Source organism: Trichoderma camerunense, assembly GCF_050948025.1.
Source record: "Trichoderma camerunense strain CBS 138272 chromosome Unknown V8C40scaffold_4, whole genome shotgun sequence".
NCBI classification, from domain to species: domain Eukaryota; kingdom Fungi; phylum Ascomycota; class Sordariomycetes; order Hypocreales; family Hypocreaceae; genus Trichoderma; species Trichoderma camerunense.
Window position 1 is genome coordinate 1,493,174 of NW_028145366.1, and position 12,615 is coordinate 1,505,788.

The following is a 12,615-nucleotide window of genomic DNA, read 5'->3' on the forward strand; positions in this document are numbered from 1 at the left end:
GGTGTCTATCTAATGGACATGATAGGTACGATGATGACTGCAGGCGTTTATTTGCCGTCATTGGATATAATTCAGGAAGCTGAACTTAACAAATACGAACAAATCATCACCACTCAAAGCCTAATAGCCAGTTAAAGTATCTCCACTAACAACATACGAGTACACACGAGTACATCACCAACATCATTCACACGTAAGGTATCTACATCATCATCGTGAATACAGATACACAAAAGAATTCATATAAAACGTAGTTCTTCTTGATTTATAAATATACTGAGCTAGACGCCTGCTTCTTAGCAAATGCCTCCTATATTCCACACTTGGCTGGCCACAGTGGTTGAACCGCCTAACATCACCACATCATCCCAAAAAAAGGAATTGGCAAAAAAAGCAAGGCCAAAATATGCCCTCCCAATGTCTCTTCGCTGCTCTTTGTATCTTTTAATCAATGGTATATTCCGCAAGTCTCCCGGCTCAACTGAAATGAAATGTCCGCAGAAATAGATTGATGATCCGCAATGCATCCAAACGCCATTCCATGTTGGTTTTCCATGTGCTTCGATCAAAGGTCGGTAGACAGCCCTTGGCATCTCATCTCCTAACGCGGTGCAGTTGGTTGCCCGCGCCAAACAAGCAACGCCTCATTTCCGCCGCATAAACAATATGCCCATGTCGTTTCGTTACACAAATGTCTTCTGTACTCTAATCTTTGGTGACGTAAGACCTGTCTCTGCTTTTCGCTTTCCCAACACCGGCTCTGGCGTGCGTCGTGATAGGCCTGGTGTGGACTCTCGATCTCTTGTTGCCTCGGCACGGCATGAGGCGTGATATGCTCGGTTACCAACCAAGACCGTGTCAAGCCATACCCATTCTTGCACGGTGTCGAACCACTTGTTCTCAAATCTCTCCTGACAGATTGGGCACACATTGTTGATGCCGCTACTGGAATCTGGCACGAGAATATACTTGGGGCCCTCCGAGTCCTTTGACGCTTGAGCAGACTCCTCTTTGGAGGATACATCGTGTATCGCATCAACCGCTTCGCGAGCCTTGACCCAATCCTGCATATCAAGTCAGAGTTTGCCTCTCTCTACGGAAATTACTGCCAGGGGAAGAAAACTTACCTGCTGGTCCACATACCAACTCCGGTGTGTGCCTCGTTTCTCCGCCTCCGTGCTTCGTTGGTGCACTTTAAAGTGCCAGTCCATGTGAGCCGTCTTCTTCCTTCTCCCCTCTTCATCTGTCTTGAATCGCCGTCCACACTGCGTACAGGGAGGTCCCAGGTCATCATACAGCGCGGCAACAGCGTCGGGGCGGAATCTGCACCATTTTGTGAGTAAATCATTCATAAGATCAAAGCATTCAAGGTCGACTTACTGTAGCTTTAAAGCGGCCGAATCCAGTCCAGCAGAGCCACCCAGTCCATTTGCGCTGGAGCGACCAGAATCTGGCTTGTGAGCAGCCAGCAAACTAGCAATGCTCGCTGAAAGGCCTGGAGGGAACATGGAGGGCGGCGGTGGAGGAATTGGCGTCGGGATTTGAGCCGGCATATTTGGAGGCGTAGCAGGTGGGAGCATTCCTGCTGCCCGAAGCTGATCTAACAAGGACGAGGCATTTGGGACAGGAGCTGCGGCTGCCTTGGGTGGCTCGATATGGTTCATCTGTGGTGACCGTATGGGAGCACCAGCAAACGGAGGCTGGGGCGTCGTGTTCTGAGAGTTGGTTGACTGCATGCTCAATAAGGCCGCCATCGCCCCTTTCCCCAGCAATGAATCAAGGGTCACCGACGCAGCAGACTGGGCTGCTGGCACAGCTGATGGAGTTACAGAAGTTGAAGGAGGGTGCACAGGAAGCGCCAGAGGCGGCGCCGCCGCTGGTGCTGGAATAGGGGGTGTAGAAGTCGCAGAGTTACGAGCCAGAGGAGCCCTCATTGTCACGGCAGCAAGTTCTGTTACTTTGTTCTTAATGAGCTCAAGCTGGTCTGGTGGCAGATTCGAGTGTTGTACAACGCCCTGAAGGTCCAATAGAGCTTTTAATCTGCTCTGGACACCGCCATCATGTGGGTTCTGCGAGAACTCGGCCCTCATAGCAACAATCAGGTTTTGAATGTCACTGTTCAAGGTCTCTACGCTTATTCCAGACGGCAGAGGTAGACCCGAGCCATACGCCGGGTGGAAAGGCACAGGTGTTGAGTTGTAGGAGCCCGTGGTAGATGGTGGGGGATAAGGAGCGGGCTATACAGACTTGTTAGACGAATATCAAACGCATTGCAAAGTGAGAAAGACTGACCTGCTGCCCGGGGTGCGGTGCATTGCCGGGTACTGGCTCACCGGGGTGCCCTCCATTGGAGAACGGGTGAGGTTGAGGCGGAAAATTCCCAGCTGGGCCGGGGTATCCACGCATCCCCGGCGGCGTCGGTGTGTTTCGATGAGGGAACATTCCTGGGCGAGGCCGTCCAGGTATGCCACCCTGGCCCTGCTGCGGCATGCTCGCTGCTCTAACCTTCATCAAGGCATTCTCGATCGGCCGTACCAGCTCGTGTGAAAAGACAGGTCGCGTGTCCATTGATCCGGGAACGGGATCCTTCCATGTTTTGAGCATCTCTTCCATCTTCCTGCGTATGCTGTGATCAACCACCGCGTATGATTCCATAAATATCTTGAAGAGCGATCGACCGAAGTAGAGCGTATACGGAGTGCCAACATTCTTGACAATCGAATCCATGACATAGAGGGCTGGCAGTTTCTTGTTCGGTGGCGCCTAGTTATGTATAAGCATATGAATATTCAACAAGAAGGAGAAGGGGGGAGAGAAGCGGAAAGAGAGCATCGCATCACAAGGTAACTCCCATCAACCAAACACGCCAAATAGAATGTCCTCCTACCTTTAGTATGTGCTGCTGCAGAACATCTGCAATGGCCAATGCATGCTCAGTATTTTCTCTAGCAATTACTGTCAAATTGCTAATTTCAAAGCGCATATTAGATGAGAGATCCTCGAGGGCAAGGCGATAGTCCTCCGCCACTTCAGCCCCGTCAGATGACATTTTGAACTGTTTTGCCGGTAATGCAAATAATATTCTTAAGAAAACAAACAGAAGGCCTCGTGACAATCAGATGCTTCAGGGAGAGGGAACAAGAAGTAACTGCGTTTGCGTAGAGAGCCAAGCAGACAAAACAAAGAAAACCGCTGCCGCCTTGAACAAGATATATGAAGCTAAGGTTCGTATACCAGGCAACGAAATGAAAGCGGACACAATAATCGCACGTTCAAGAGGGGGCGAAGTTTACTCCAAGAGATACTGATCCTGGCCTTCGCCGTCCTCAACCTCTAAGCCCAACCACAAACTATCGTATAGAACCTTGAGTAAGCCCTCTTCAGCTCTGCTTCTTGATACCACCGAGTTCACTCGCCGCGATTTCAAACACTATATCCGCAGGCAAGCCTACGCTAGAATGGCCCCCTGGGGTCTGTGGGATGCTGCTGAGATGCCGCGACAATAGCTACTTCCAATGATTGAGTCGAATGCCGTGACGCTGTGGCGAGAAGATGCCTCCCGAGCTGACGAGGATCTCACCAAAAGCAGAGGCGTGGAGAGGCGAGGAAGGACAAACCGTCCGTCTGGGAATGCGAAATGCGAAGATTCGAGGGTGCAGTCTAATTCCCTTCTGCAGAGAGAAGGCTCACGCCGTCAAATGAGCAGCGTCAGGTCGCCAGAACAATCATTGAGGAGGGAAAACAAACAGAGTTGGATGGGCAGATGGAGCGATTGCTTAGAGGTTGATGCTAATCTGGGGTCACGTGATTTATCAATTATCCGATGCCGCACGGGCCCATTGGAGGTGAAGTAGCTGAGCCGGTACCTTTGTAGAGACAAATGTTTCTGAAGAACCGAGATCTAAATCAAGGAAACAATAGGCGCGTGGGTACATTGTTTCGCGATGCAGACAGATTGCAACATATGAATTCAGCTCACTTATTTCCAAGGTACAATAAAATGCATCTCGGGTACCTGTTCCTTTACATTTTACCAACATTTATGCCACTCATTGTGATCACGTGCCCACGCGACTTGGCTCGGTACGGCGAAGATCAAAGAACATTGAAGGGTGCATGCAAGTCACGCTTCATTCAAGATGTTTTCTCTTTTATGATATAATTTTTTTTTCTCGCATTGAATCATTGCTAAAAATCACTCTTTAAAAAAAACTGCACATGCAAACAAATCAGAAAGATCATGTCCAGCCCTCTTTGGGGTATCTCAGTATTATCAGCCCGCGCTTATTCCCAGCCCTCAACGCCCTTGATCCATTCGTCCAACTCTCAGACTTTCATTGGCCATCACGAGGCCAATTTCCTTTCTTTTTTCCATTTATTTTATTTTCAATTTTCTTTGTTCCATTTTCCCCTTCGAGAGGAAGAGAACCCAGGCTCTGCCTTTGTTTGACAGCAATCAAAACCGTGACATGTTGGCCTCAGAATACCGACTGCTGCGAATACTGCGACTGTTCATTGGGTGCAAAGCCGTGTCAGGGCGCTTAAGTCCTGGAATGATTGGACTGTCGCTCTGTGCTTCGATGTCACGGGCCGGGTGGCTGGTGTAGGGAGGGCTGATCTCGGGATGTCCATTATTGTATTCATCCTTTTCCTTCTTCCAGAACATGGAGGCAATCTTGCTCCTGTACTTTTCGTTTCTGATGGGAGATGCCCGGATAGAGTTATCGTATTCGGTATACTGGCGTTGTGATTGAGCCAGCGAGCCATTTGCGCGAATGTCGCGAGACGTAATGCCCTCTTTTCTATCACACCAGATAAAGGAGCAGACGACGTTGAGAAAGCCAAAGATGAAGGCCAGGATGCCCGCAGCCAGCACCAGCGATGACAGGGCGGAGGACATCTTCAAGTCGTGATTAAGCATTCCCAAGATGTTGCAGCCGATGATGATCATTCCAAAGCCCAGCCAGCTAAGTCCATGGTGGTCGGACAGGACGGGCCACATGCGGCGCAGGTAAACCTTGATAAACTCCGCAAATGCAAGTTCCGAAACAGCGAGTAAAGAGCAGAAAACGGAGACGAAAAAGAGTGTAAAGCACTCAAATATGAAGTACGGCTTGTTCTTTTCGACGTTGATGATCAGGATCCAGCAGGCGGCGCCGGCAGTCAGGAGGGTAATAACGGTGGCCACTCGAAGAGCCTGGAGAACGACCAGCCCAGCGCCTCGGAGAGCCGGTGATTTCATGAAGCCAGCCATGGTAATCGTTCGTAAAAAAGTAGTTGTGTTGTAATGAGTGCTACAGAGTGGTCAGTGGGAGAAGTTGGGCCTTTGGCGAGAAATACTCACTGTGAAGAGGCTTGAACAGTAGATGCTGCCCGTCAGTGAATGAATGTGAAACACAGTAGTTCAAGCAGTGCGCTGCGTTCAAGTCGTGTAGATGTTGGCGACAGAACAAAGCCTAGTAGATGCACAGAGAGAGATCGAGAGAATGAGGGAACCAGCCCGGTGGCGATGCAGATGAAGAGTATGAAGAAAGGAGAGTGGAAGGAAATCAAGGAAAGAATGTAAAGCTACTAGGAAACGATTGGAAAGAAGCTTCAATATCTTTTCACACAAACACCATTGTTAGGCAAGACAATAGGAAAAAAAAAGTGATGGATGAAAATCCGAAAAGCACGCTGGAAGAAAAAGTGTGGGCAATCTGAAGAGAGGCTCAGCACTTCTTTATTAAGAACTACACACCCAATCGATGCCAACCACAACACGGCCGCTTGCCGCCCTCACGAGAGAAGCAAAGACAAAGCCCCTGCTGCTGAAACAAAGCACAGCTGGAGAAAAAGCAGCGCTCCTCTGACGCGCATCCAACAGATCATGGGGGCGCTCGCAGCAAACAGCTGGCCATCGACTCATTCACAGCTTCAGCCAAACACCCGCCAGCCTCCAAGGCCAATCGTTTCCGCAGAACCACTCCAGCAGACCAGGGGCAAAGATAGAAAAATAGAAAAATATTAGCCGCGCCGAGAGCAGCTCGTTTCATAAGCAATCCGGCCGCCATCAATGGCCGCGCTTGCAACACCGATCAAGCTCCAGAGCTCCTGATCAGAGCCGCGATCCCACCTCACCTATGCAAGCCCTGTCAGAGATTGCTGCCACGCCGAGAGTCTGCAAATAGCAGCATCGGGCCATGATGAGATAATGCGTCGTTTGACAAGATCCAATGAAGTCGCGGCGGCAAGCGGCCGAGAAACGGGCCATCCGTTGGGAGTCTTTGGTTCCATCTCAAGGCCGGGATTGTGAGGTGGGTTGATTGGCTGCGAATGCGCGTGTAAGTGTTTCAGCAATTCTGCAAGCCCTGTGCTGAAGCGCTACTCCAAGTACGTACCCACAAGGGAAATTGCTGGCGACCGAAGCGTGTGAAGCAAGTACCGGTACTTGGGGCACGAGCACTTTCAATCTCGAAGGTTAACAATTTGGACCTTGGGTGCGACCAAAGATGGGAATGCTTGGGGCATCAACACACACGTACATTTTTGTAAATAAGAAAGTAAATAAAAATAAAGTTTATTCCTGGTATTACGTCTTTAGCCCTTCGACTATCCGTTGCAGAATCCAATGTCTCGGAAACGTTGGAGTTGCTCTCGGTGCCGAACAGCTTTTCGACACTGTATTCGGCACTGTGTTGTTGGCTCGAGATTCAAGTCTCATGGCCGGAACAGGAACCGAAGTCGTTAGGTCTCATGCATCAAACTGCCGGGATGAATTCTTAAATAGTCAATGCGCCCGGGATATTCAAAAAGGCAGCTCTCTCTATTTGAAAGCCTCTCTGCTCTTCTTTTAGTCCCGAGAACATGGGAGGAAAAGGAATATGCAAAGTTGACCATGGCAATACCTGTACGGACGACCTTCGGGCACCTTCGGCAACGGGCTCGAATTCAACCTAGCTGCCGAGATTCGTACCGAACGTCTGGGTCGCAAACAGGGTTCGCATATCGAATGCGGAAGTCCCTGCATAGTTGCCCTCGACATCGGATGGTCATATAACGGCGATAGATCGTCAACTCAAGTAGCGAGACACGGCACACGTCGAGGGAGAGCACAGACGCAAGTACCCTCACATAGTGTAAAGTATGAGGAGTTACAAGCCGGAATATATTAGTGGCTTTAGATGGAATGCTTACGGACCCTAGCCACGGCATTCTCCGATTGGCTCTCTGAGGCCACTCCGGCGAGTCCACGTAGATACTTTGACGCGAACTAAAGCCTCTCCTTCATCCATCCTCACATCCTCAGCTGTATCAAGTTATCTAGAAGCAGTACCAATCGCTCCACCATGACCCGCGGAAATCAACGTGAATTGGCCCGTGCCAAAAATTTGAAGAAGGAAGCCAAATCAGTAAGCCAACTGCCCGTAAACGACACCCAACAAATACAGATTGGATGACTAACGGGGTATCAAAAATATTTACAGAAAGGCGGCAATGGCAAGTCTGGCTCTGAGCTGGCGAAGCAGGGCTTGAGCGATGCCGAAAAGATGCGACAGAAGCAACTCGAGGGTGCGAATAACCAAACCTACTCAATGCCCACGACGAATCAGTCAACTGACGAGAGCAACAGCCAATAAAAAGAAAGATGAAGCGGCAGCAAAGGCATTACAAGAGAAAAAGGACGCAAAAGTGAAGAAACCGATTCAATTGGGCGCTTGAGCCTCGAATGTTACATGCGAATACCCCAGTAGCGCGGCAAGAGATGGAAGAAAACACGGCACGGCGAAATCAGGCGCTCCTTGAGACTTTTACAATACGGCGCAACTTTGGGATGATCTAGGTGAAGAAGAGGGAGTATTTCTTTTGGATTAAGAATAGGTATAGCCTTGGATATACAGCGAAAATTGATATTTTATTGCGGTATTGCTATTGCTATTCCAGCAAAAAATGGTTCGGGTTTTATGTCCCCTTTTTTTTTTCCCTGGTAGTTTATTGCTTGTGATATCGTTGCGGCTGAGCCCCTTCATTGCCAGCCCACGATATGCATATGATACCATTAACCGATACTTAATTCCAGACTGAGCAATTACAAAATGGGTTTTGCTTTGTAAATTTTAGTAGTTATTTCTTCAATGCTGGTTTGCTGCAAGTAAACAGTGTCTTATCAAAGCAAAGGTTTATATCAGGGGCCAGTATCCCAAAAAAAAAAAAAAAAAAAAAAAAAAATTGCCGCAAAACCTTGTATAATTTAGAGGTACTTATATAAAGTATACGCGTAGTATATAATCCATGTATGGGTATTTTTGAGAGAAAGAAGAAAATGTTTTTACTAAACTTCTTGTGGTAAAACATATGATATCTCTTGATGCATCTCATAGAGGAATAGCAAATACAGAGGCTATACTGAAATGCCGTTGTAGGGATGGAAATATGGAAAAACTCCAATCAATAACGGAAACTGTGAAATCATCTATATACTTCTTTCATATTAATGCAACCTCCAAATCGCGTCCACTTTGATTCATATAGCAAATTGCTCATTTGTCATTTTCGACTTTTTCTCCAGGGTAAGGTAGTTTTGGTACTTCGTATTCATTCGGCACATGAAACTTTCCTCAAACATGTGACTAAGCCGAGAAGTTGGCTACAAATATACATCGCTTTTAATTCGTCACATGCACCCCACTCTCGATTAGATAACAACACAAGGCTGCAGATATGTTGACGCCACCTGGACTTTTGGCGTCTCAGCCTTGTCTATCTCTCGCTGGCCACTTTGCCCTTTCACCTACTCGCCCATGCTTTGTTAAGCGGAGTGTGGCGTTCAAAATGGCAATCTCTTGGGATTCGTGAGTACATATCTGTTAAACCATGTATACTGGAGGAAATACTAATACTTTCAACCATAGCATCCGGGCATTTGTCCTTTTCTTTGGGCCTATGCTGCTCCCAAAGGCCATCTCATACTATCGCAGCGTCCGAGCAGCTCCCAAACGACATGGCCTCTCTGTGCAACCCCTTCCGCCGATGATTCGTGTAGTTGTCTTCATGCTCTACTTCTTTGCGTTTCTACTCGTCGTGAAAACACTACCGGCCGCTTCCCCAGAAAACATATTCACCAAGACTCAAAGCCGACTACAAATACCGGTCGATGTGTTGTTCAACCGTGTCTCGGCTTTACGACCTGAGAATGCTTTCACAGCATGGGATCATACCCTGAGATCCAAGTTTGTCAACCTGGAAAGCCGTCTGTTGTATTTCCAGTATGGCCCGGAAGTACTGGCCGAATGTATCTTCTGCACGGCCGATGAACCAAAGAGCTACTTCTACTATGCTCTTCCTTCAATACTGTGGCCACACATTGGCAACCTGATCATCCTCGCCATCGTTACAAGTCCTTCAGTGACAGGAAAATACGGCTCGCAATGGAGAACGACGGCGACAATCTGTTCCGGCATTCTCGCTGGGCTGGAAGTGTACTTTGTCAGCTCTTACAATTACCAGGCCAACTCGCGGGCACTTCGGCTTAACGACTTGGATTTCTTTTACTGGACGATGCGAAGTTACCGGTTCGTCGCCCTTGCGGCGCTTGATGCTGCTATTGCATATGTTTTATACCTTTCATCTACCAATCGTGCATTTGTGCTGCCTCCATCTCCGGCTGAACGGATTGAGCTTGTCAACCGAGCACTTGTAGCTGCCAGGAGCAAGGTGAATGCAGCTGGAATAGTGAAGAACACAATCATGCGCGATGAAGATCTACGGTCGCGCTCCCAAGCTTACTGGCAGCATGAGGTCCGGTTGATGGGTGAGGTGATGGAGGAGCGAGAGGTCATTGATGGCGTAAACGACGCCTTGAGCAACAGGATTGATATCCAAAACATCACGAGGGATGCAGAGACGTACACTCAGAACGTCCTGCGACCAATGCAACAAGAATAGAGACCTGGCATAGCATAGCATTTCATATACGCATTTGTGTTCATCTTCCACTTTAGTTGCATTTTATCTAAATTTTTGAGTCCATCTTTCGCTTAAATTGCGAGCCGATGTATTTTGTCGATGCTGAAATATGTATTGCGCTGTAAAATATCTATCATTGTCTAATAGCTACATCAAGACCTAGATTCTGGACGGCCTATTGTCACACCTGCAGTTGCTACGCTACTTGTGCTGCCTTTCCTTGAGGGGCCATCGCTGGTTCCCTCTTGTGCACTACGTTCCAGAAAGCCAGCCCATAGCTCCGCCAGGGACTCACGATCTCTCGCAGATGAAGGCTCGGAGAATATGTCGGCGCTTAGTGATGGTGAGCTAGGAGTGCGCTGGAAGGGTGAGAGAGGAAGGCGAAGACTGTTCGTAGACCCTCCCGGACGAGCAAGTCCAGCTTGTTCGCGTTGTTCGTCGGTCCAGTTCAGATAGCCAGCCATGACTTGTAAAACTTGGAAGCGCTTGGCGTCGCCTCGGTCTAGTGTGAGGAAATGGAGAAGGTGATTTGTGACGACTTGTCTGTGTTGATGCAGGTTAGCATGATTTTCGTAGTTTTCTACAATTGGGAATAGTGCATACCTATCGACGTTGTCTTCAGGTTTTGTCTTTTTGAGATACCGTAGAGCTTTGGTGAGGTGGTCATTTAGCACGATAGCCTCATGCCGCAGCTTTCCGATAAGAAGATTCTTCTCCTTGACCTCCTTTTCAAAGGGAACGGTGCGCTCGAGTTCCTTGATGAGCTCGGCCTTGGCTTCTTGTGCTTCTGTAGCCTTTGCGACAGCTTCTTGTACCAATTTCTTTTGTTCTTGGAGCTGGGCCTCGCTTGTCTCAACCAAGTCTCGAAGCTCCTTCTTTCGGGCATCTTGGATCTCTCGCAGCGCATTTTGAAGGTTGTCGATTAGTGTCGCCTGGCTATCGCGCTCGGCGGCAGCCGCCTCGTATCCTTCTCTTAACCCGACAACTTCTTCCTCCAACTCGGCCACTTTGTCTCCAAGATTCTCTTTAATAGAGCGCTCTTCCATGGCAATGACTTCCCATTCGCCCATGGCATTAGAGGTTGTCTCCATCTCCTCCTTGAGATGCTGGATGGACCTAATGAGCTCTTCCCTCTCCTTCCCCCAGTTGTTTGCAGACAGGTTATTGCGACTTCGGAGTGTCGTAAGCTCTCGTGTGGCATCTTGGAGCTCTTCTCGAACCTTTGCCAAGCTCTCGCTGGACGACTCTGCTGCATTTCGAAGCTCCTCGTTTTGCGCCTCAAGCTCTTCTATGTGTTCTTTTGCTTCCTCCAACTCGGCCTTGTCTCGCTTAAGCCGGTCACTCAGAGTCTCCTTAATCTTCTCGACTCGCCCGAGTAACGTCTGGTATTGCTCTTCGGCGGTTTCTCTTGCGGCATTGCTGTCTTCTAGCTCCGCCTGCAATTGTGACACCTCAGCCTGGTGGTTTTCTTGAATGCTTTCCAGTTGTTTCCGCAGCTGCTCAACCTCTACTCGGAGCGCCTCTCGCTCTTTACTCATGGCTTCCAGCTTGGCCGATGTGTCGGATTCGCCGTCGGGTTGTTGCGCAGGCGCATGCGGCTCAGGATGTTCGTGGTTCGACGGCGCTACTGGGTGTCCGTTGGTTTCGCTCTTGGGCTCTTCGGCGTTGTCGACATTACTCGTACTTGGGATTTCCTAGCAACGTGATTAGCGCGATTATACAGAAGTCGAAGCTTCAGCAGTGGCTTACGGCGGTTGTGGGCGTCTCTGGTTCGTCCTCTAGCTCGTCCCTGTCGATTCTGGCATCGCCGTTGCTCGTCTGCGCCGGCTCCTTGCTCTTGTTCGCATTCTTCTTTTTCTTGTTGTTCTTCTTCTTTGCCGCTGTCCCATCACTAGCTTTAGCATACGACATCCCGCCAGCTCTCGTGAGAACCACGACTAACCTGAATTGGACGCTAGGCTGGGCTCCGTGGCCGCTGTCGACGACATGGTAGGCAGGTGTTAAAGAGGTTGCATGCGGCTCGCTGCGATGTCTCTGGGCGACTCCAAGGCCCTTATATCGCGCCCTCGTACGAGGATCTCTGGCGCAAGGGCGTGCGGGATTGCCAAATCAGCGATCGAGCTCCTCCGCGGCGTCGACTCCGATTCGTCTAATCGATGCTGCGGATACTCGTATAGCTGAAGCTGAGGTTTGAGGTGGCGATGCGGCCTCGACCTGCTGAGGGAGCAATTGAGACAGCGGGCCAAAAATAGAGAGACAGACAAGGATTCTCAACACTTCTAGAAGGATTGGACACACGTGAGAAAGGCGGCTTGCAGAAGACAAGTGTTCCAATACGAGACTATCGTGGGATACGAGGCCCTGGTGCAGATTGTCGTACGTATCCCCATGCCGCATTCGGTCGGCGGGCTTAGTCATCACGATTTCTCTTATCAAAGTCCTCCACTTCCGCGGGCTTTCTTCATTTTTTTTTTCTTTTCTCTTCATCTTACAATATCTTCGCCATCACACTAATGAAGGAGCTCATACCACTCATGACTTTTTCACAATCTCGCGCGAAGTAGATAATCTCGCCTTTTATAATCCCGTTGCTTGCTCAATAATCTCACGAGCGCGACGGGTTCGCTTATGTGCGAACATACGATCTGATGAACAGAATTTGTTTCTTTC

At 49.1% G+C, this 12,615-nt stretch overlaps 5 protein-coding genes across 5 annotated transcripts; 2 read left to right on the forward strand and 3 right to left on the reverse strand.

Annotated features, from left to right (window-relative positions):
• Window positions 1-253: 253 nt before the first annotated feature.
• On the reverse strand, window positions 254-3,750 carry V8C40DRAFT_237755 (uncharacterized protein). The gene is made up of 5 exons (XM_083214306.1): window positions 2,888-3,750; window positions 2,293-2,763; window positions 1,381-2,237; window positions 1,128-1,323; window positions 254-1,064 (listed from the first exon to the last, which is right to left on the reverse strand). Exons 1-5 carry the CDS (start codon window positions 3,047-3,049, stop codon window positions 684-686), a joined length of 2,067 nt encoding a protein of 688 aa, XP_083076416.1. The 5' UTR covers window positions 3,050-3,750; the 3' UTR covers window positions 254-683.
• Window positions 3,751-4,309: 559 nt separating this feature from the next.
• On the reverse strand, window positions 4,310-5,480 carry V8C40DRAFT_162794 (uncharacterized protein). The gene is made up of 2 exons (XM_083211492.1): window positions 5,345-5,480; window positions 4,310-5,294 (listed from the first exon to the last, which is right to left on the reverse strand). The coding sequence occupies exon 2, from the start codon at window positions 5,252-5,254 to the stop codon at window positions 4,457-4,459; it is 798 nt and encodes a 265-aa protein (XP_083076417.1). The 5' UTR covers window positions 5,255-5,294; window positions 5,345-5,480; the 3' UTR covers window positions 4,310-4,456.
• A 1,280-nt stretch (window positions 5,481-6,760) lies between these two features.
• On the forward strand, window positions 6,761-8,099 carry V8C40DRAFT_237762 (putative serf family protein). Its single transcript, XM_083214307.1, has 3 exons — window positions 6,761-7,123; window positions 7,186-7,391; window positions 7,467-8,099. Exons 2-3 carry the CDS (start codon window positions 7,329-7,331, stop codon window positions 7,617-7,619), a joined length of 216 nt encoding a protein of 71 aa, XP_083076418.1. The 5' UTR covers window positions 6,761-7,123; window positions 7,186-7,328; the 3' UTR covers window positions 7,620-8,099.
• A 654-nt stretch (window positions 8,100-8,753) lies between these two features.
• On the forward strand, window positions 8,754-10,007 carry V8C40DRAFT_237765 (uncharacterized protein). Its single transcript, XM_083214308.1, has 2 exons — window positions 8,754-8,831; window positions 8,892-10,007. Exons 1-2 carry the CDS (start codon window positions 8,812-8,814, stop codon window positions 9,922-9,924), a joined length of 1,053 nt encoding a protein of 350 aa, XP_083076419.1. The 5' UTR covers window positions 8,754-8,811; the 3' UTR covers window positions 9,925-10,007.
• V8C40DRAFT_237767 (uncharacterized protein) lies at window positions 10,004-12,295 on the reverse strand. Its single transcript, XM_083214309.1, has 3 exons — window positions 11,695-12,295; window positions 10,549-11,639; window positions 10,004-10,488 (listed from the first exon to the last, which is right to left on the reverse strand). Exons 1-3 carry the CDS (start codon window positions 11,854-11,856, stop codon window positions 10,098-10,100), a joined length of 1,644 nt encoding a protein of 547 aa, XP_083076420.1. The 5' UTR covers window positions 11,857-12,295; the 3' UTR covers window positions 10,004-10,097.
• Window positions 12,296-12,615: the final 320 nt, after the last annotated feature.

Coding starts and splice junctions, on each gene's coding strand:
- V8C40DRAFT_237765 (XM_083214308.1), top strand. CDS start 8,812: ATGGCAATCTCTTGGGATTC. Junction 8,832..8,891: donor ATGGCAATCTCTTGGGATTC/GTGAGTACATAT, acceptor TTTCAACCATAG/CATCCGGGCATTTGTCCTTT.
- V8C40DRAFT_237762 (XM_083214307.1), top strand. CDS start 7,329: ATGACCCGCGGAAATCAACGTGAATTGGCCCGTGCCAAAAATTTGAAG. Junction 7,392..7,466: donor TGAAGAAGGAAGCCAAATCA/GTAAGCCAACTG, acceptor AAATATTTACAG/AAAGGCGGCAATGGCAAGTC.
- V8C40DRAFT_237755 (XM_083214306.1), bottom strand. CDS start 3,049: ATGTCATCTGACGGGGCTGAAGTGGCGGAGGACTATCGCCTTGCCCTC. Junction 2,764..2,887: donor TGCAGCAGCACATACTAAAG/GTAGGAGGACAT, acceptor ATACATAACTAG/GCGCCACCGAACAAGAAACT. Junction 1,065..1,127: donor GTTGGTATGTGGACCAGCAG/GTAAGTTTTCTT, acceptor CTTGATATGCAG/GATTGGGTCAAGGCTCGCGA.
- V8C40DRAFT_237767 (XM_083214309.1), bottom strand. CDS start 11,856: ATGTCGTATGCTAAAGCTAGTGATGGGACAGCGGCAAAGAAGAAGAAC. Junction 11,640..11,694: donor CAGAGACGCCCACAACCGCC/GTAAGCCACTGC, acceptor TCACGTTGCTAG/GAAATCCCAAGTACGAGTAA. Junction 10,489..10,548: donor CCTGAAGACAACGTCGATAG/GTATGCACTATT, acceptor GCATCAACACAG/ACAAGTCGTCACAAATCACC.
- V8C40DRAFT_162794 (XM_083211492.1), bottom strand. CDS start 5,254: ATGGCTGGCTTCATGAAATCACCGGCTCTCCGAGGCGCTGGGCTGGTC.